This window comes from Saimiri boliviensis, chromosome 2, assembly GCF_048565385.1.
Source record: "Saimiri boliviensis isolate mSaiBol1 chromosome 2, mSaiBol1.pri, whole genome shotgun sequence".
NCBI lineage: Eukaryota > Metazoa > Chordata > Mammalia > Primates > Cebidae > Saimiri > Saimiri boliviensis.
Window position 1 is genome coordinate 156895079 of NC_133450.1, and position 22375 is coordinate 156917453.

The following is a 22375-nucleotide window of genomic DNA, read 5'->3' on the forward strand; positions in this document are numbered from 1 at the left end:
GAACGCTAGGCATTTTATATGCATCATCCAATCTAGTTTTCATAACAACCACAGGGTTATTATTAATCTGATTTTACAACCAAGAAAATTAAGGCCTAGAGAAGCTGAATAATTTTCCCAAGGCTACACACTAAGCTGGAACTCAGGCAGTCTGTCGAGAATCAATGCTCTCAAACGTTAGAGAATTCTGCTTCTCCAAGTTATATTTCAGCCAACATACAAGGTTGATTTTCTTTTCACCCAAAACTTACAAAAACAATTTTTTGAATTAATTATTGTTATATATAGGTCAACTTCCATTTAGAACTTCAAATATTTCCTGTGCTCCTGTTCCAATTCTAAGTAGTGCTGTATAATAAACCTATGATGTCCTTCCTGTGTTTGAAATCCACCTAATGGGAGTTCTGATTGATGAGCAACCTTTATAAATTAATTTCATGGCATTGCTGAAATTTCCAGTTAATTGAGTGTAATAAAAGAATGTGTCAGTACGTATTAACACTCCAAATACCTGGTAAAAAAAAATTTTATAACAACAAAGTTCATGTATCAGTTAATGAATTTTGACTGTTTAACATCAACTGGAAAATTAATTTTAAGCAGAAATGAACAAAGTGATCTGTAACACATATTTGGAGACACTAACATACCTGAAGATATGAATGCTCCTGTGTGTATTTGTGAACATATGTGTATCAGATCACGTAATATGTTGAAGAAACATTTAAAATAACATTTATAAACAATATAGATTTGCACAGCATGTTTCGAGTGAAATATCTTTTTTTTTTTTTTTTGAGGCACCAGGCTGGAGTGCAGTGGCACGATCTCGGCTCACTACAACCTCCACCTCCCAGGTTCAAGTATTTCTCCTGCCTCAGCCTGGTGGCTAATTTTTTGGTATTTTTAGTAGAGACGGGGTTTCACCATGTTGGCCAGGATGGTCTCAATCTCTTGACCTCATGATCCGCCCGCCTCAGCCTCCCAAAGTGCTGGGTTACAGGCGTGAGCCGCTGCGCCCCGCCGCAAGTGAAATATCTTGAGAAATTCAGACTAGGGTTGGTCCAAACTGTAGTAACACAGCCAGGGAAAAATCAACAGTAATTGCTTCAAAGCAACATACAAATCTTTTTCAAATGAATGCTCTTAACAGAAGGTTTTCATCTGCACATAGCATGTATGGAAGTTTCAATGACTGGTGGACTGATTATAAACTCAACTAAGTCCAGAGAATAGTACAAAACAGGCCACAGTTCATCACTGTTTTTTTCTCATTTTAAGTCAGAAATCAACAAAATTGGCATACAGACTTCAGCAGCAAATGCTCTTCCAATCCCTTTAGAATCTTTTCACAATATTGAAGGAAATTACACATAGAATTAGGCATGATCTAAAAAACAACATTGTCATTAAAAAATACAATTATGTCTTGGTCAAAACCATGAATGTGGTGAAGTCCCCTGATACCTTGTGAATGTTATAATTTGTCAAAAAGATGGTAGTTAAAAAATCCTAAGGGCCAGATGCAATGGCTCATGCCTGTAATCCTTGCACTTTGGGAGGTGAACATGGGAGAATTGCTTGAGCCTAAGAGTCTGAGATCAGCCTGGGCAACATAGGGAGACTCCATCTCTACAAAAAATAAAAAAAATTTAGCTGGGCATGATGGCATGTGCCTGTAGTCTCAGCTACAAAGGAGGCTGAGGTGGGAGGATTACTTGAGCCCAGGAGGTTGAAGCTGCAGGAAGCTGAGATCATGCCATTGCACTGCAGCCTGGGTGACAGAGCAAGACCTTGTCTTTAAAAAAAAAAAAAAAAAACCTAGGGATTGACTGAAAGAGTGACATTTGCTTTCTAATATTTGGCATGCTTGTCTAGACCATGAGTGACTGGGAGTAATACTAGACTACTGAGGACAAATATTAGAACTGAGAAATCAATGTGAAGGAAGTATGTCTTCTGCATGATCAGGCCCTGCTCAGAGAAGGGCACACATTATACATACCTGGAAAGAATAATGGCACCTCGATTTATGCTAGCCCAAGACTTTAGGTTCTTCATACCAACATGCTCTATGAGTGTTTTTGCAAAGCAACCTGTAAAATATACTGAAACTTAGTGAACATCATATAATAAGATTTACACTCCCTACCCACTTCTCTGCTGCCCTTAAATCTGCAAATATTTTTTTTTTTTCAAAAAAGCTAATAAAAGTAGCTTTCGCCCAATCTCCCTTTTAACACTAAAAATTCCAGTGCAGGTTTATCTAATACATTTTTAAAACAGCCATTTCTTTTAACTCTGATCCAAAACTTAAGCTATGTGTAGCAGTAATTACTTAGGATAAACAAGGAATTCTAATAAAACACTCACTTGGTTATGTCTGCATTTCTTTGTACTATTTAATGATTTAACTTTGACCTGAAAGCTATTCAGGAAATAAACGTTTCACAGTAGCACCTCATGCGTGGTTGAAATCAAGTTCTTCCTGGTAGAGAAATGCTCACCCAGAAGGTGCCATGAACACAACACAGTGTTCATGTGTTCAACAGTCAATAAATGACTGGGCCAGCTTACACTTGGCAATTCTCTTTACAATGGTTACATATTCACCAATCAAAACTACCATTTGTCTTCTGTTATTCTAGCACTTCTGATTCCCAAGGTCTTGGTATTAGCTTATTCACTGTGCAATTAATGCTTGGACAAGGGAGAAATTCTGATAGCTAAGATTTAGTGCAGATGGAGGTAGGGACAACCTATCCTGAAGACAAATGTCACAGTCAGGTAGCATGTACTATATAATTCATTCCAAGACACCTGAATGTGAGGACTCTTTAAAAACCAAGAGGTCTATAGCTATTCAGCCTTTCAGGGTATCTGCTAAAGAGGGACAGAATTCAGCTAGTGAGGTAAATTGTTTTCCAAAGCTGACAAGAATATCTCCTGTCCCGTGTGTTCTTCTAGAATGCCACCCCTCCATCTACAGGGGGAATCCATGTATTCTCTTGAATCACAGTGGGCCTCTGTGATTGACTTGGCCAAGACAGCATGGTGAAAGTGGCATTAAATGATGCTAAGGATAAATCATGAAAGTGCCAGGCATTTACTTTGTTCTCTTGGGATGCTCACTCTTTAAAAAGCAACCACCATCTCATGAAAGAGCCCAAGCAGCCTAGAAAGGGAAACTGAGGCTGTTGGTTCCCAGCCAACAGCCAGTACTCACTTGCCAGCCATGTGAGTGAGTTATTTGAAAAGTGGACACTCCAACCATAAACCAAGCAGCCCTAGATGACTCTGACTCTGAGAAGAGGCAAGCTGCACCAGATCCTGATCAAGTCATTGTTCTGAAAATTACTAAGTTTTAAGGTGGCTACTATACAGCAACAGAAAATCAAAACAGCTAGACATGCAGCAAGACAGACTCATTTGGTGCTATATGAAAATGCCAAGACAAACACATCAGACCCAGACAGGCTGATTTTAGGGCTCTCAGCACATTTTAATCAAGAGGGAGAAAAACCACTGGATATTAAGCCAGACAACTTTTCTGGCAAATATTCAACTACACATCAACTTTTTAAATAATGAACAAGATGATTCCATACATTACTTTTTCTTTAATATTTATCACAAAGCTTTTCTTTCATACACAGAAAAAATTTACAGTGAAAAATGGCCCCGGGTCCCTATTCTTAAAGGTAAAGTGAGAAGTGACAGCTCTACTGCTATACTGATTGCCTCACTAGCCATTAGAGCTGCCACTTGCCCTAAGACATGAATTCATTATCTGTCACTTTTTTCAGACACTGTAATGGAAAGCCCAAACTGCTTTAACTCAGTAGGGGAAAAAACATTTCTCTAGTGGTTTAAATACTGGATGGAATCTGGATTTCCTAAGTGAAGGTCTAGTTGGAGATAGGATGGAGAGGAGAATGGCATGCAAATGCTAATGCTGTCTTTCTCTAGAGAGCTGAGTTTCTACAGAGCAGCTGTAAGGCTTACAAAAAGCCAGAAAGTGCCAAAGATTGGCTTACTCTTTGGTCACATGTATTTCAATGCCAAATAAACAGGCACTAGTCCAAAATTCTCTGACGAGGATAATCTTCTTCCCTTATTCTTTCCTCAAACATAGAGATAAATATCGTGCCTTTCTACTGAGGTAATGATACTCAACAATTGGGGCCCCCTGCCCCCTCTCACCATCCTCATTAGAATAGCATTTTAGGGGATTGACCAAGCCAGGTTAGAAGCCTGCAGCAGCAGAGGAAGGAAAACAGAAAGAGTGAGGGAGGGTGGAAAAAAGAAAGAAAATTAAAGAGTTCTCGGACACAAATTTCTAGGGAAAAAAGCATTACCAGCAATCACTGAATCGTTTCTTATCCACAGACATCATTTCTAAACATTTGACAAACTTCATTTGCGCTTAAATGGCTGGTATAAAGTTCAGGGATGCCAGGAATTACTGGAATTCCTTATAAGATACAAGAAAAGGTCAAACTGCACAGCCTACCTTCTCTCCCATTTTCTTTCATCTTTTTATCTTGCTCTATTAACCACTTCAGAACCAGATGTCCTGCAGGGTGTTCTGCAATGTGAAGCTGAGGGGTCAAGAACAGTTCATTTTAAAAGCTGTTTTCATTCATGCAAATACATTTGAATGGATACGTACCATTTATGTCACCACATAGAGCCACTTTTAAAGTTCACAGGCTTAAGAGGTCTTTAACTAAACAACTACCATACTTATGGGGACCAGAGATCTATTCTAATTCCCAGACTGAAAGACGGTTATGTCAGATAGCACAACCACTGCACAACACTTCAGTCTCGGCTTCATGAAATCCGCTCTGAACAGTAGCAGCACAATGCTCATCTTAATGCTAGTCATGTCTTAGACTGCAATATGCCATTCTCAGACACGAATAAACCTATAGGACAGAACACTATGGCACAAACATCAAAGTCCAATGCTGCAGGCTGTTTAAGTACACATGACAACCTAAGGGAATTATCTGATGAGCGAATCAAGAAAGCATCTCTTCAGCTCAACCTTACTCCTTTTCAAGAGCCATACCAATTGTTTCCTCAACTATCTGGGCCTCTCTTTAGCGAGTATGGGAGGCAACTGGCTCAGTCTCCTTACAGAGAAACTTTGAAGATGCATGCAGCTTTCCCATTTGTTAATACCGTCAGGAGCCAGGGCTTCTCTAAGATCCCTGGCCCACTTCTCTTCCCCAGTCTTAGGTATCAGAAGCACCTTGGGCACTCAACACTTGGCATCGATTTCATCCATAACCAAATACATGTCTGTAAAACATTCCCAAGTGCCAGGCTTTGACCCAGATGGTTAAAGAAAATTAAAGATGAATATAACTGCTGCTGTGAGAGGTTCTTGGTAACAGGCATCTCCCTCCCCAGCTTCTTACTGACTGACACCCCACCTCCTCCTCCTGCATTTTCTACAGGTTCCTCTGTGATCAGGACACATCGTGACTGGTTTGAACGAGTTCTGGCAATCCAATCGCTTCTGCCAGATTGGTCCAGAAGTAGTTATGGGACTCATTTCTGCCCAGTAAAACGTCAGGAAAGCCTGTTTGGATATTTTCTTACCAGTGCCAGGAGAAAAAGCCTTCTGACTCTTTTATTCCTGCTTGAGACACCGATGTGGAGAAGTGGGTGAGCCAGGGACATGAGATGACACTGAGCTGCTGCACCACACCTGGCACTGGGTACCACTGTTTTTCTTACGATGGTAATTAAGCACCTAACTGCTACCATGAGACACTGTGTTTGCAGCAAAGCATTCCTCGCTAAAATGACCCATAGTACTAATCAGAAGTCCTTAGATTTGGACTAAAATTTGGATGTTACTATTCAGTTCCCACCGCATGCTGAATGTAACTCAATGCAACAATACTTTGCTGTACATGTCTTGTCTGCATGGGTCTCTCCAATGGATCCCAGACCCTTTAAGGGCAGAGACCCTGTCATTTCATCTTTGCACACCTTTGTAGGCATTCGGTATAGGTTTACTACATTTCTGACAAATGAATGAAATGCATGGAATTTGAATAAATTATGCAGATCTTCGAACTGTAACACCGGGGATTATAATGAAAGGCTGTTGGAAGAATTAAGTGAAAGCAGAGGCCACTGCCCCTACTATATGGGGAAACAGTAGATTCCCCATAACTGTCTATTTGTCAGGAGCTTACAACCCAGCCTAGGACGAAGGCCCCATGTGACCTGGTCTCTGTTTTCCTCTTCCCTTTGCTAACTCACTTCCAACCCCCTGAGCCTTCCGCTCTCAAATATGCCCGGCTCCTTCCCTCCTTAGTGCTTCTGCACAGCCTGTTCCCTTAGCCTGGAATTTTCACAGAACTACTAGGCCTTGGGGTCTCAACTTGCTAAGGGAAGAAGTGTCCACAGCAAATTCAAATTTAAAGCTAGGAGTTAGAAAATATGCTGAAAAGGCAGTCTGGGATCTACCAAGGACAATGGAGAGCCATCGTAAAAGGGTTTTATTTTTACTCTGTAGGAAATGTGAAGCAAGCTCCCGAGACAGACAAGGGCTGTAACGGGGTTGTGCTGTGAATTCACAATCTCTAAATGTACTGTTGGTGTAAGGTGAGTTGAGACAATCACGGTTACAATTCTCTTTACAGTGACTGAAGTTTTTGTGGCCTTTGCAGCTTTCCTGCCTGTCCTTTAACAGTACATTACCTCTCCGTCCTTGCCACCAGGATGCAGTTCTGTTGCTGCCAAACTGGCGATGGCATTCATGGCAGGCTGAACATCTCCAGTGGCAGATCCCAGAATGTCAGACACCAACACACATGCAGACTTATCTAGCACCACCTCTTGGGCGTGTTCTTGCAGGTAGCTTAACAAAGCTGGAGAAATGGATTCTAGGAGCTCCCGTCTGCGGACCTCTGTATCTTTCTTACTGTTAAATATATTGAATGGGGTATTAAGGTAAGACAAATGGCAAACAAAATGCGGTGATCTTATTATCACAAAAACCTCTAAAAGCTTATCATGGACTGTATCACACTCTATTATTATTGTCTCTTTCTGTTAAGCACACAGACAACGTGTGATTTGAGGGTGTGTTCTGTTTTTCATGTTTGGGTCTCCAGGATCTGAATAGTTTCTGGCACAGAACAAGTGCTCAATAAAGGGAGTCTGGCTCGTGTAATACCAAAAAGAAAAAAATTCAAAAACCAAATAGCATAACCACAAAACAACACATTTACACTGCTGTATGGACACCACACTCTAAGGTACTCAAATATGGGGTATCGGTAGCTTTGAAAATAAATCAAAACAGAAGCCAAACCACACACTTAAATGCCTACTACGTGCCAGGTGCTCAGAGGTGTTCTTTTGGCATGACACTTTTATTTCCTTTTCAAGATAAAAACTTTAAAGAATCTGTCAAAAATACAAGTTTAAAAATGAAATTCAGCTGGGCACGGTGGCTCAAGCCTGTAATCCCAGCACTTTGGGAGGCCGAGGTGGGTGGATCACGAGGTCGAGAGATCGAGACCATCCTGGTCAACAAGGTGAAACCCCGTCTCTACTAAAAATACAAAAAATTAGCTGGGCATGGTGGCGCATGCGTGTAATCCCAGCTCGTCGGGAGGCTGAGGCAGGAGAATTGCCTGAACCCAGGAGGTGGAGGTTGCGGTGAGCTGAGATCGTGCCATTGCACTCCAGCCTGGGTAACAAGAGCGAAACTCCGCCTCAAAAGAAAAAAAAGAAAGAAATTCACCTTTTTGAGCAGTTTTAGAGAGAGGGTACAGATACATGAGTGGATTTCGGGAAGCATGCGCTACTCAACATTAGCAGACAACTAGAGCAAAGGAATAAAGTCGAGCCATTCTAGTTGCTTTTACCTGTGTGCATTTCCATCTCCTTTTTGCAGAACTTCAATGATTTCTCGAACTGTATGTGCAGGATCTCTCGGGCTTAGTAAGTACAATAGGACCTTCCTTCCATATTTGTCATTTACTATGCTAGGCAATGAACTGATAATTTCCTACAAAATTATGAACAAAAAGAAGAATCAATATCTGCTTTCTTAAAGTACCATAGGACCTTCCTTCCATATTTGTCATTTATTATGCTAGTCAACAAACTGATAATTTCCTATAAAATTATAGTATATATATGGCTGGCTTGGTGGCTCACGCCTGTAATCCCAACCTTGGGGAGGTGGACGCGGGCAGATCATGAGGTCAGGAGTTTGAGAACAGCCCAACCAACATGGTGAAGCCCCGTCTCCAGGAAAAAATACAAAAAAATTAGCTGGGTGTGGTGGTGTGCGCCTATAATCCCAGCTACTCAGGAAGCTGAGGCAGGAGAATCACTTGAATCCAGTAGGCAGCGGCTGCAGTGAGCCAGTATTGCTCCACTGCACTCCAGCCTGGGCAACAAAGCGAGACTGTCTCAAAAAACCAAAAAATTATAGTATTGTATATGTGCCGCTGAAGTAAGCACAATGTCTTATAAAATTATAATTAAAAAATGGTAGCTACATTCTTAAAGTATGCCTGGAATTTGAATAGTGAAGAATACATATTTAACTAATATTTTTCCCAGCATACTTCATGGAAAACGTGGAGATAGTTCTGACATTGTCTCATTAAAGGACACAGAAATTTACATTTAGAACACAGAGTCAATTCTCTTTTGTGACTAGCATAACTGAATAACTCAACTGTATTAATTGACCAAGCCCAAGGACTTAAAAAGTATTTAAAGGTGTTATCTTCATTCATTATGGCCAGTATTTCTTGGGCATCTATTACTAGGGACATCACTTGCTGAGGTCACTGAGTAGAGACAGTTAATTTGCAGCTGCATTTAGATGTAGCATCAGCATGAATGAAGAACATTTCTAATAGAATTTCCCTGCTGAGATGTATGTGAAAGGAGATAAAGAAACTCTGTTGAATCGAACAAGTGGATAAAGGCTTTTAAAGTTAGGTTGCTTATTCATGGCAATGAAGGCTGTTTAGCTACTGCACTGAAAAACAAAAACAGAGGAGGAGGGGAAGACAAACCCAGAAAGACTCGACTGAGCAGTTACAAATTATACCATGACAGTTTCAATCAATGCACCCAAAAACAGTAAACTCCTTTTCTAGTTGTTCGAATTTAACGGACAAAAGCAACGTCATCCCCACCCTAACTAAACTCCTGTATAAATCTGATGTTTTCAAAGACAGAAAAGTCACTTAAAATTTTTTAAAAATTCCTTTATTCTTAATAGAGAAGATGCAACAGAAGAGTCATCAATTTGTTTCCCCACCTCTAATGTTCCTATTTCTTTTAACAAACTTTGTAAATATTCAAATGCATATCTGAGCGCCCCCTTTTCGTTAGAACCGGCTGGGCCTTGGAAAGAGTTCTGTCCAGCTGGCCAGAAGGAGGAGAGGATCTGCCAGAGGACTCACAGGGGCAGTTTCGGGGCTCACCTAGTCCCGGTCCTCCAACTCCAAAACCAGTCTCTTTCAAAGAAAATGTAAAACCTCCCTTAAGGAAAGGAATTCTCTCTCCCAGGGATGATATATTCAGATCTGCTCTTCTTAAAAGGGCCTATTTATTATGATGAGTTTAGTAATTTTAGTGTGAAGAACCGAGCTCAAAATCAAGTCAGCCATCAACCATGGGACCATGAATCTCACTGTGTCATGATCCCATGGCTGATGATGCCACTCCAGGTTCTACATATCATGTTTCTCTTTTTAAAATCCCAACCTTCCCTCATTTTTTGCACAAAAGATAGCATGCTTCCGATAATAGTAGCTAACACTCGGTAAGTGCTTCCTAGGAGTCAAGCGCTCCTGAGAGCCGCACACTGCTCATCTTACATAATCCTTTGACCACCATGCCCTGTTCCCACTATGCTCTCCTAACTACTGCTGAAGTTTAAGATCACAGTATAAAGATTCCCATACAAAACATGAAAGTTTTCAGAGAGCAGATTCAATAGCTCTAACCACCTCAAAATGAATATGTAATTTTAACTACCCGGAGAAAATGAATTTACAAATTCAGTAATAAACGGGAAGACACACGCAAAACATACAGAACTCACTGCAAGGTAGAGAACTTTCTCAAGGCAAACAAGCCCCCAAGTGAACTCAATCTCTGTGTATTTTTTTTTATTCTCACTCTGTCACCCAGGCTGGAGTGCAGTGGTGCGATCTTGGCTTACTGCTACCTCTGCCTCCTGGGTTCAAGCAATTCTTGTGCTTCAGCCTCTGGAGTAGCTGGGACTATAGGATGCACCATCATATCCAGCTAATTTTTTGTATTTTTAGTATAGACAGGGTTTAGTCATGTTGGCCAGGCCGGTCTCCAACTCCTGACCTCGTGATCCGCCCGCCTTGGCCTCCCAAACTGCTGGGATTACAGGCGTGAGCCACCGCACCTGACCAATCTATGTGTTTTTGATAATGAAGTATTTAGTGCCCCAAATATGGGGTACCTTGAGTGTGCCTTCAGTGTACCTTTACGTACATACATTAAGCTTTAATCAACTCACAAAAGAGAATAAATGCTTTAATTGTTGTAAAATTTGTTAATTTGCTGAAAGAAAGAGGTGAGCATAATCTTGTCTCACACCTGCCCTGGCCGCTCATTTACCTATCTGGTCAGCGAAGGTTTGCAGGTTTGTGAGCCCTGGGTCAGACCATGAGTAATTGCTCCAGGAAAGGATGGCAAAGACGAAGACTACAGTCGCTGAGTGGATGGGGGGACCACATCTGACTGGGAGAGCACTATCTGATGATCACACTACAGCTTAGTCTAAACAGAAAACAAGGAGTGATTACTGGGCTATGGTATCAACCTGACATTTTGGGAACTCTAGTTACTCTAAATGGAATGCTTAGCAACACACTAAGCTTTCTTGGCTATTTTTAAAAGCACTGCGTAAGGCAATAGTTTTGTAGTGGCTGAGCAGGAAACGGGAACACATGACTCTATACAAACATTCGTGCAGCAGATCTGGCAGTCCAGCAGTTCTGCTAAGTGCCTTAGGGAAACTTAACATGTACCCAAGGAGACATATACAAGAATGTTCATGGATTTGGATTAGGAAAAATTAGTAAGAATCAAAGACAGTTTTTAAAATTGTAAACAACCTAAACATCCATCACCAGGAAACTAGAAAATAAATCGCAGTATAGTCACATGTAATAAATTACTATTTGGCAGCGAAAATAAATTATTTAGAATAGGGATGGGTTAACTATGGCCCATTGGTCAAAATCAGCCTACAGCCTGTTTTTGTCCATCTTGCAAACTGATAATGATTTTTACATTTCAAAAGCGTCCTAAAAAACAAAAACAAAAACAAAAACAAAATGAACAAGAATACATGACAGGACCACATATATAGCCCACAAAGGCTAAAATAATTATCTGGCCCTTTACAAAAAAGGCTTGCTGACCCCTGATGATAAATCTCACAAACATGACAAAAGAAAAAAAGCAAGATGTAGAAGAAGACATCATTTACACAGACGTTGTAAACATGTAAAATCAGATGCACGTTTTGCAAAATAAAAAATGTCTACATATAGTGATAGGATGAGGAATTGTATATGAATAATAAATTCCAAATTTATCATAGTAGATATGGGCCGATGATAGGATATCAGGGATGGGTACACAAAAGGCTTAAACCTGAACTGTATTTGTCCCATTTTATGTCATGTCAGATACCGGGAGGCTGGGTGTTCATTATATTATTCATACCTTTCTGTGTATTTTAAAGACGATGCCTTTAAAAATATGCATTAGTATTTATTTACCCTTAAACAGCAATTGGGCTAGTGTACTTATTTACTTTCCAACGAACACTGCTGCCAAACGGCCTGCATATCAATGACTGCATGGTAAACTGGATGAAACTTCATGTTTATTTTGGAAAGTAATGTAGGTAAGGAAGAGCTCATAACCATTTTGAAAGGCGAAAGGCTCAGCTGACCTGGCTGTGATTTCAACCTGACATTTTGGGAAGTGTAGGTACCCTGAACAGAGTGCTTAGCAACACTTAAGCTTTTTAGGTTATTTTTAAAAAGCACTGCATACTGCAACCGTTATTGCGGTAGATGAGGGGTGGGAAAAATCCAAGAGCAATTAGCATTCCAGAATTTTATCACGAGCTACACAGTTTAATAATACACAGAACCTGTTGAATATTTGTCAGTTACAGGCAAGAGATCAGCAAATCAGGCCATTCAGGGAAAGCTGCCCTAAGTATGAGAAAGTCATTAAGAATGTGGGTTAAGCAGTCGTGGGAATCAAAGTGATAAGTATAAGGAATTAAAACTGTTTCAACAGCAACTTTAAGTGGCATACATCTTTGGAAAAAATTAACAGATCATTCTGGCAAATCGTGAAGGAAATCTGGTTTCTCTTGAAATTCATTTGGAACAGTTATGCAAATTTTAGTTGTCGTCAAAATATTAAACAAAAGCAAACTTTGAATATCCCAGCCTGTTTCCATTTCTGTGAAACAACTTTATTCATTAGCTAATTCTATGGCCTCACATCTCTGGTCACAGGAATGAAAAACAATCATTATTGATTGGAGTCAAAAGGGTAATAAAGTCACAAGGAACATGTCAAAATACTCAGTTTGTAACATCAAAGTCTTGCCAACTTGTTTCTTCCCACAATCCTATCCCAAAGAAAGTCATCACAATCTTAAAATAGTAAAGGGTAAAGCTGGAAAATGACAGCAAGGGCATGAGAAATTCACACACACTGGGACCTACAGCTGGCATCTGAGAAAACAATCTTCCCTTCCACTAGCTGGTACAGTTTTTCTACTACACCCAGCTCTACTGATCCCGAGAGGCTATAAAGAGACACCACAGCACCACCACCTGACAATAGGTAAATTCTCTTTTTGAATCATCCATATTCTTTCCTGCAGATGTAAAAGTACCACTTGTTGGCACTAAGATTTATCCAAGGGCTCCATTCTTGTATATCAAACAAAAAGGCTTGTGTCATTTTCAGATGAATAACCTATGTCTATACAGATGTGGTTTTCAAAATGTTTCCAAGTTGGCCACTACTATCAAGCTTGCATTTTCTTATCCCCACCCTGCTGCAACATCTACCATTTACTCAACATCACTCATACATTAGAAGGAAGAGAAAAGACAATCGTAGAATGAGAAAAAGAGGCTCTTATTGCAGAATGAAGAAAACAGAAACAGTTTACAATGCAATTTTACTTTGGAGTACTTCCTTTAAGAGGACAATTGGTTTTTCTGAAGGCAAGTTTAGGGATAAATACACTACATTCAAGTATTACCATTTTATGGTCATTATACTAGACTAGAAGGAATTGCTGAAATATAAAAAGGAAGTTAGAATTTTAATTTTAGGAATAACTTTTAATCTGATCCTACAAAATCTCTAAGGAGCATCACAACTGAGTGAATTTTGTACACTTTTCTTTTCTATCAACTCAATCCAGCATAGATATATTGATTAACTAGGTAACTGTGCAGAGGTAATTGTTTCTCCATAGGGAAAGAGATAATTTAATAGGTCACAGACATCCTCTGCCTGTATCTGAGTTCCGGAATAACTGAGAAATTACTATGCTGACTGATTTCTGATCATATCTAAATATCACTTTGCAAATTTTTCATAGTTTAGAATTGCCTATGATCTAAAGTCCATGTTATCCTAATCTAAAATACAAGTGTTAAATCTTAATTTGACCAGTTTTAAATATTTAAAACAGTATTAGTACCAAGTTACAAGGTTAAGATTGATACAGGAATAAAACAAATCTTCAAAATAAAACATAATTAACTTAAAGTAAGCAAAAATCCTGATAGAAAGCACGGCTGAAAGTCTTTACACATGCATAGTGAAATCAAGCTTACATCTGCAACTGGTTTATTAATGTAACTTAAATTCAAGACCATCAGAATTACTTACCGATATGATTATCTGCTTCACAAGCTTAGTATCATCAATACAATCAAATGCCGCCAGTAATACCAAATGGGAGTACTGGCCCTGCAAGAATTGGAAGCCAGTAGGTTAAAAACAAGTGCATAGGTTTTCCCTCTTATTCCATACACAGAATACTTTCATAAACGTTATCTACAATGACAACTTGTCTAACATAAGCTAGATGAATAAAAGCCATTATAATGAATTTCCTCTCTTACCAAGACCTCATTAATTATATTCTAGAGGCAAGGCTGACTTTTTTTAAAGCACATTCTTTGTTACCAAATAGCCTAAAACGAGTACCTGTTAGCTACTTGAAAATTATGGTTAAAAGTTCAAGTTATAAGATTAAATTTAAAAAACCTACATATATAAACACATATATAAGATATTCCAACATGAAAAGAAAATATAAACTCATACAATTTTACACACACACACGATATACATAATACATGTACACAGAAAATCCCGGAAGGCAAAGCATTCTAATAGTCATCTCTGGGTTTACAAATTATTTTAATTTTCTTTTCTATATTGCTCAATTTCTTTAAAGTGAACTCACAAAATTAGAATATAAAAATGAAAAAACTAGAAAGGTATAATTATATATTGGATGAGATAAAAAAAATTATTTAAAAAAGTACAGCTGCATGAGATCATAGAAATACACATGTGGCTTTCACAACACTCATCCTTTGAAATAATAAAATTATTTCCATGATGCTAATACTGTTCTAAACATTTTAAATAACACCTACTTTACGTTAAGAACAAAAACACAAAAACAAAAGAAAACAAAAGCCTGTTTCCAGAGCTTGTGGCATTAGTGTCCTGGATGTTGATATAATTGTTTTAAATTTTGATAGGAATTTGATTTTTGATTATAGCCCACAATCATTCAAAGCCAGATCTGATGAATATCACAGATAATACAATTTCAACTAGAAACAATAACAAAATTGCTAACTGTAAGGTCAAAAAGACAAATTGAAGATAAACAACAAACGTCTAACACGCTTACCACACAAAGACCAACAACCAACTAAAAATGGGCAAAGAACATGAAGAGTCAGTTCACAGAAAAGAGAAGTACAAATGTCTTTAAAGTTGTGAAATAATGCTATACTAACTAACTAAGGATAATACTTAAAACAGTGAAATGCCATTTGCTGTTTGTCCCACAGGGGATGGTGAAGACCTCTGACAGACTAATTTACCAAAGGTTTAGGGAATAGCAGCTACACTTGAACGTTGGTGAGAATGTAAAGTAGTTCAACTTCTTTGAAGAGCAACTGACAACACCTATAAAAATTTAAAATGCAGGTATGACCTGATCCAGCAATTCTAGTTCTAAGGATTTATTTCTTGCACACATGTTTCCATGTAAGTACAAAGACTTTCATATGAGTATATTCACTGGAGTACTAATTGTAATTTAAAAAAATCTAGAAACTACCAAAATACCCCAAAATAAGGACTTACTAAATAAACTATGGTACAAGTGTATGAAGAAATATTACAATCACTGAGAAGAGTGAAGTAGACAGATATATACATACAGAAATAAAATAACCCCTAATATGAATTAAGTGAAGGAAACAAAATAGAAAACAATGTGCCTAGTACAAAATCACTGGTTTCAGTTCTCTTAAGTTGGACACACATAGGCATAACCAAGCATAAAATATTTCTGGATGAATGCAACAGAAGCTGGTACCGAACTGAATATAAGTGAGAAACAGAGAAATCCACGAGTACAGCTGGAAATTTTAACATGTTTGTCTCAGCAACTGATAGAACCAGAAAATAAGTCAGTAAAAACATTGATGGTATAAACGCTATCAACTACTTTGGTCTAATGGACATATATAGAATAGCCCATCAAACAACTCCACTATGTATTATTTTAAAAATACTTAGACCATATGTTAGGCCACAAAACAGGTCTCAATAAATTTCAATGGAACAAGATAATGTAGACTGTATCAAGAAACCCTCAATATCTGGAAATTGATAATTCTAAATAATCCATGGATCAAATCCATTGGTAATGTTAGTTTATCACCTCCTTAGAAATAACTCGTAGAGGTTTAAAAAGATATGTACTGTTAATTTCTGTTATCATCATGATGCCATGCTGGGATTAGGTTCTCAAAAAACTTGGTGCTGAATTACCTGACATAACCAAACTGTAGAAATAAAACAATCTAATTTTATTATTTAAAAATGTCATACTACTAATACTTTTGTGAATTTCCTATTAACATTCTAGTTTTTACTCATTTTAATGTATTCAAATTAGAGTATCATGCATAAAAATTTACTTAACAATGAATTATGAATCACAAAAAATCGCATACACTCAAAAAAACTCATCAGAGAATTCCATACTTCACTTTGTTATAGGAAAGTTAGCCGCCTTCTGAATTCCTCTAATCTCTATTCCAACAGAAGACAATAGTTAAGTACACAGTCACACAGCATTAATTTTAAATTGTTTGACTTAGTATTTCAAACAAGTTGAAGTATTCACCAGATGCTGGTAGTTCTCACTGGATATCTTTTCAAAGGACAAAGTAGTTGATCATGAAATAATTTTAGTTCATCAATAAATTGGAACTTTACTGATGAACGATTATCCATCAAATATATAAAATTAAAATTTTATTTACTACATATATTCTAGTTGTAGTACTCCAGTACTAGTATGAAAAATTATTTAATATCTAATTATATATAAACATTATTTATAAAGCAACAAATCTCCCCAAAAAAACTTCTTGCACTCATGAATTTCATTAGGAAAACTGTTACTGCATTTCTAAAGAACTATAAAATTTAACAACTCAAAATTTCCATAACCACACTGCAAATTTATTCTTTTTTTTTTTGAGACGGAGTTTCGCTCTTGTTACCCAGGCTGGAGTGCAATGGCACGATCTCGGCTCACCGCAACCTCCGCCTCCTGGGTTCAAGCAATTCTCCTGCCTCAGCCTCCTGAGTAGCTGGGATTACAGGCATGCACCACTATGCCCAGCTAATTTTTTGTATTTTTAGTAGAGACGGGGTTTCACCACGTTGACCAGGATGGTCTCGATCTCTCGACCTCGTGATCCACCCGCCTTGGCCTCCCAAAGTGCTGGGATTACAGGCTTGAGCCACCGCGCCTGGCCTGCAAATTTATTCTTAAAAAAATAAAAAGATACTTTTTTTTTTTTTTTGAGACTGAGTTTTTGCTCGTTACCCTGGCTGGAGTGCAATGGCGCGATCTCGGCTCACTGCAACTTCCGCCTCCTGGGTTCAGGTAATTCTCCTGCCTCAGCCTCCTGGGTAGCTGGGATTACAGGCACGCACCACCATGCCCAGCTAATTTTTTGTATTTTTAGTAGAGACGGGGTTTCACCATGTTGACCAGGATGGTCTCAATTTCTTGACCTTGTGATCCACCCGCCTCGGCCTCCCAAAGTGCTGGGATTACAGGCTTGAGCCACCGCGCCCGGCTAAAAGATACATTTTAATTTCTTTTATGGTTTTGGTCATAAGGAAAACTATTACCAAGTTTCTGAAGTGCAATCTGGCATCGTTTACCCAGAGACTAAAATATGTACCTACGTTATCCAGGCAGTAATTCCCATATTTAATTAACATGACTGGGCAGATTCCCCAAAGATGCTAGTAAATATCAAAGAATATCTAAGAAAGGTAGAGAACTATCACAATACAATGTTAAATTAAAAAAGAAGAAAAGAATGCATGGGGTGTGATTCCCATTTTGTGTAAATAAAATAGGAAAATACACGTATATGTACAGAAAAATATTATAATAAAACAACTAATAATTTTCTTCTTGGTAATTTTCTGAATTTTTCAAAATTTTCTGTAATAGATATGAATTCATCTTAAAAATAATTAGAAAAGATATGCAGTTCTATTATACTTACATTAGCCACCTTTTCAACGTAAGTCTTCATTGTTTTCACAATCACTTTCCTGTCCTTAAAAAGTAAAGATTGTCTCACTGAGGTTTCAGTTATATATTAAAGGTATTTCATAAACATTTTAATATAATATTTATTAAGTTTTCATTTGAGTGGCATATTTTTCATTAGTAAAAAGAATATGTAGCCAGAATGAAAAACGGTAACATACCAAAGAAGTTCTCTTAGAGCTATTTCAAGCTTAGATGTGTATATGACAATCCATTCAGATATAAATATGGAACCATTAAGTTGAAAGTTGCAAGGCAAACCTAGTGAAACCACCTTTCCCTGTGAGACCTGACAGATCCCTCTTCCAAGGTCTGAACTGTCTTCAAATGCCCATACATTTAGTACTCATATGCATTTGTTGAACAAAATCAGATTTGCGTTAAAAAAGTAGATACAGTACAACTATCTTTTAAAGGCAGAATTATGCTGACCAAGGAAATAATGATGATTTCTGTTAAACTTCTGTGATTAATAAGGATCTTTACCCTTCCCCTCAAGGACTTAACACCCACAGGAGCGAATGTGTGTGTCCAGCTATTTGTTATCCCTTCCTATTTCCCCCTGCCACAGTATGACTATTAAATGAGGAATGAAGGGCCCAATGGGTACCAAAACCTCTACAAACTAAGCTTAAATACATATTACGTTTACTTGCTTGACAGATCTCTTCCCATCGTTAATGAAACTTCAAGGTTTCTACTAAAGCAGAGAAGAAATACTAGGCCTAAAGAAGACGGCTCATTCCCATCAGACCCAGAGGCACAACTTTTAGAAGATGACGCTGCCACGCACAATATGGCAAAGACCAAAGGGGATTAAAAGTCTCAGGACAGCTAAGTCAAGCCTGAAGACAAAGCATGGCCCTGACTTGTACAGTTTAAACACACAGGTGCTGTCACACTTACCTTGGGGGTACCGTGCCACAGGCAGTGCATGGCCACTCTGGCGCCATCGTGCGTGTGTGCCAGGTATACCACCGCTTCGCGGATGGCTTCAATCATTTCCTAGGAAACAAATATTGTCAAGAAAAGGGCTTTGCTTTATTTTCTTCTTTCTGCTGTTTTAACTGTCTGTCTACAGGGGGCAGTTATGCAGAGAGAAGGAAAGGAAGAGAGTGCAGGCAGCAAACAACTTCATTTTAGACAATCAAACAGAAACAACAACTTCTTTCTAGAAATGTTCTTTTCCATCGAGAGCAGTAAATACTGCTGGCACACAATTCCTACTAAACACAGTATCTGACTTTAACCAATGTCTGTTTAAAAAAAAAAGTCACAGGCTATATGTGTAGTATAATACATTTTAAATAATTTTCCAAGAAAAAGATTCCTAGGAGGTGGTGGTGATAAGAAAGCAACTTTTAATAGAATAGCGAGACAAAGAAAATGCTCTTCCCTAAAAGACACACATATATAATAAACAGAATCAAAACACTCATTTTGACTGAAAAAGTTTCCTGTTTAGTTTATAACTAGATTATCACCAAAAATCACATTCTTTATCATCAACCTGCTTATATAACATTTCCTTATGAAAATTTCTATACTAACATTTAGACTAAGACCTTACCTAAAAATGACCCATTACTAAAAAATCATTTAATTTCTCATAGGTAGCTTAGGTTAATTTCATCTTTAGCCTTTGTTTTCCATGTATATAATTTCTTATTTATATTTTCAAAGTCTAAGCACATAGGATATAAATGAGTTCTGGCAAATCACATCTGCAGGGCCCCATTTTAGTCTATTCCCAGTTTAAAAATGTAGGTTAAATAAATAAATATGAAACCTTATGCCAGGAAAGAGAGGGTAGGTGCCTACTTTCATCGATAAGGAACAAACAATTTCACCCTAAAGAATCTTACAATCCTTTCCAACATTACTCTTAAGAGCAGTTTCAACTAACATACCTGAACTTAGGAATCTCTTCAAAGCTACCCAGATGGAAAGCCAGGCATATATTCCAATTATGCTTCAGTTTTCCCCAAAGGTTTTTTAAGTCTCTTTTGAAAATGCCCCCGGTACCAGAAAAGACGACTTGTCTCACTACTTTACATGCGTGATAAGTTCCAAATGATTTTTTGCTGTTATTAAAACATTCAACACTAAAAAGATACTTTCTACCACTGAAAATATTCAAATGATCATTGTGTCATTTCTGAACATACACTCCTGCCTAGTAATTCCAGAACTGTGGGACACTCTTGTTTTGCAGGAAATGAAGAGAAACCCCCAAAAGAGAAGGTACTGCTATGGTCGCTGAATCATAGGCTTAGGTGGGTGGCTACCATTGGGAAATTATTTTGCATGCCAATTTTGAGAGGGTCAAAACTCCAACGAATGTATAGTCTGGCATATTTGTTAAGTCAGCCTCATTATTTTCGTTATCCCTTGTGATTGGAAAATGAGGACAAATGGACAATGAGCTCACTGTACGATGAGACAAGCAAAGTTCAGGGAACTAAATGATGAATTCTCATTTTTATTCCCATGACTGACTGGAAGGGCAGTGCCATTCACCTTCACTCTCTGTTCTTCTATCATATAAAGCCCAGGTTTTCATGGTCCATTTGGTTTTACAAACGTATCCTCCTCTAACCTTGTAATGTCAACCTAATTTTTTTTTTTGTATTGCACAGTTGAATTTAAAACTACCCAAATGCTTGAACATTCCTCCACAAGTTAGTTAATTTTCAGATTAGGTTAGCTAGTGGATACTCTCCGGATTATAATTAAGATATAAAAATTCAGTATGATTAGTAGACAACGTACATCAAAGCAGTTTTTCAAATTTCTACAGTGCTCCTCCTCCGTGTTTTAGTTTAAAAACAAAAACCAAGAACTTACTGATCTGAGTTTGGGGGGCGCAAAGGTAAAAAAGTCCAAGAATACTTTATGCACCAGAGAGTGCTTAATCACAGCTTCCCTGAAAACAGAAAAAAAAAACCAAAAACAAAAGACACATCAGATCTGGCACTACAGTCATACAAAGATAGGTAATCTCAGAAGTCCTAAAGTAATCTAAACACGTGAAATGGTTTTATTGAATATAGTTTGTCATAAAATAGACTATATCTTTCAAAAATACTAAGACTAAAAAAAAATTTAGATGGTAAAATTGAATCAGTGCCATCTATAACCAAGACCAGAGTACAAACTTCTAGGATCTAATCAGCAAACCTTCAAAATATGCTCTATTCTGTTAAATGAGGCTATCTACATTTTCTTCCCCAGCACTGGACATAATGATTAGAAATCCACATGTGGACCTTTTTTTTTTTTAATAGTTGTTCTATTTCTGCCAACACTATCCACAATCCACCTGCTTCACAAAATAATTTTAGCAGAATTAAAACTTGAATGAACCAAACATTGTCAGCAATTGCAACAATACCTACTTAATCCAAACCCCTTAGCGAGCCACTTGGTGAATCCAGGTATACAGTGGAGGCTGATGATCAAGCATCAAAGACCTAAAGTTCACAGGCCATATCCAAGTAGACAGCAAAAACTAACACTGCCTTTATGGGCAAAGCACCGTTCTGAGTGTTTTGGAACAACTAACACATTTAATCTTCATAAAAATCTGGTGAATTCTGTACTATTATTATCCCAATTTTATAGACATGGAAACTGAGGCACACAGAGGTCAAGTTGCCTGAGGTTACATAGTTAGGAATAGCTGGGGGGAGTGGAAAACCAAGAGTCATACCCAGGCAGGCTGGTCCCCAAAGCTATGCTTAGCCACTCCACAATGGGACAGATGCCACGAAGGGCACACGCACAGGCTTGTAAGTCTTAAAGTCCATGTTTAATTTTTTTTTTATTTTATTTTTTAAGGCAAGGTCTCACTCTGTTGCCCAGGCTGGAATGCAGTGGCATGACCATGGCTCACTGCAGTCTTGACCTTCTGTTCTCAAGCAAGCGTCCTGCCTCAGCCTCCTGAGTAGCCAAGACTAAAGACGTACACCACCAAGCCTGGCTAATTTTCTTATTTTTTTTTTTTGTGGAGATGGAGTCTTGCTATATTCCCAGCTGGTCTTGAACTCTTGGCCTCAAGTGGTTCTCCCACCTTGGTCCCCCAAAGTGCTAGGATTATAGGCGTGAGCCACTGCGCCTTGCCTACAACCAAATTTAAATAACAGATTATATTTGTGAAATGGTTTAGTGTACATGGTTTCCATGTAACATTTTATTTGGGGAAAGAATGTTTCATTGCTTAAAAAAGCTCATAAATCACGACTGCATGTTAGATACCATTTTATAGGGTATGATAACAGAAAAAGAAATCTTCTTTTGCACCAAGAATGGTTTCAAACCAACATTTTTGCACTCTTATTTAGGACAGATTAGTAATTGTAAGCAGGGAATATCCATCTC

General features: G+C 38.1%; 1 protein-coding gene across 3 annotated transcripts in view; it reads right to left on the reverse strand.

The window, feature by feature from the left end:
• The window catches only part of PUM3 (pumilio RNA binding family member 3), a 52199-nt gene that overhangs the window by 13984 nt on the left and 15840 nt on the right, over nucleotides 1-22375 (reverse strand). For all 3 annotated transcript variants that reach the window (XM_074394743.1, XM_003935656.3, XM_074394744.1), the window contains 8 exons: nucleotides 20843-20921; nucleotides 18902-19000; nucleotides 17949-18002; nucleotides 13987-14067; nucleotides 7902-8044; nucleotides 6727-6949; nucleotides 4514-4601; nucleotides 2006-2096 (listed from right to left, as the gene is read on the reverse strand). In XM_074394743.1, coding sequence (XP_074250844.1) covers nucleotides 2006-2096; nucleotides 4514-4601; nucleotides 6727-6949; nucleotides 7902-8044; nucleotides 13987-14067; nucleotides 17949-18002; nucleotides 18902-19000; nucleotides 20843-20921 — 858 coding nt within the window. The remainder of the gene's footprint in view (nucleotides 1-2005; nucleotides 2097-4513; nucleotides 4602-6726; nucleotides 6950-7901; nucleotides 8045-13986; nucleotides 14068-17948; nucleotides 18003-18901; nucleotides 19001-20842; nucleotides 20922-22375) is intronic.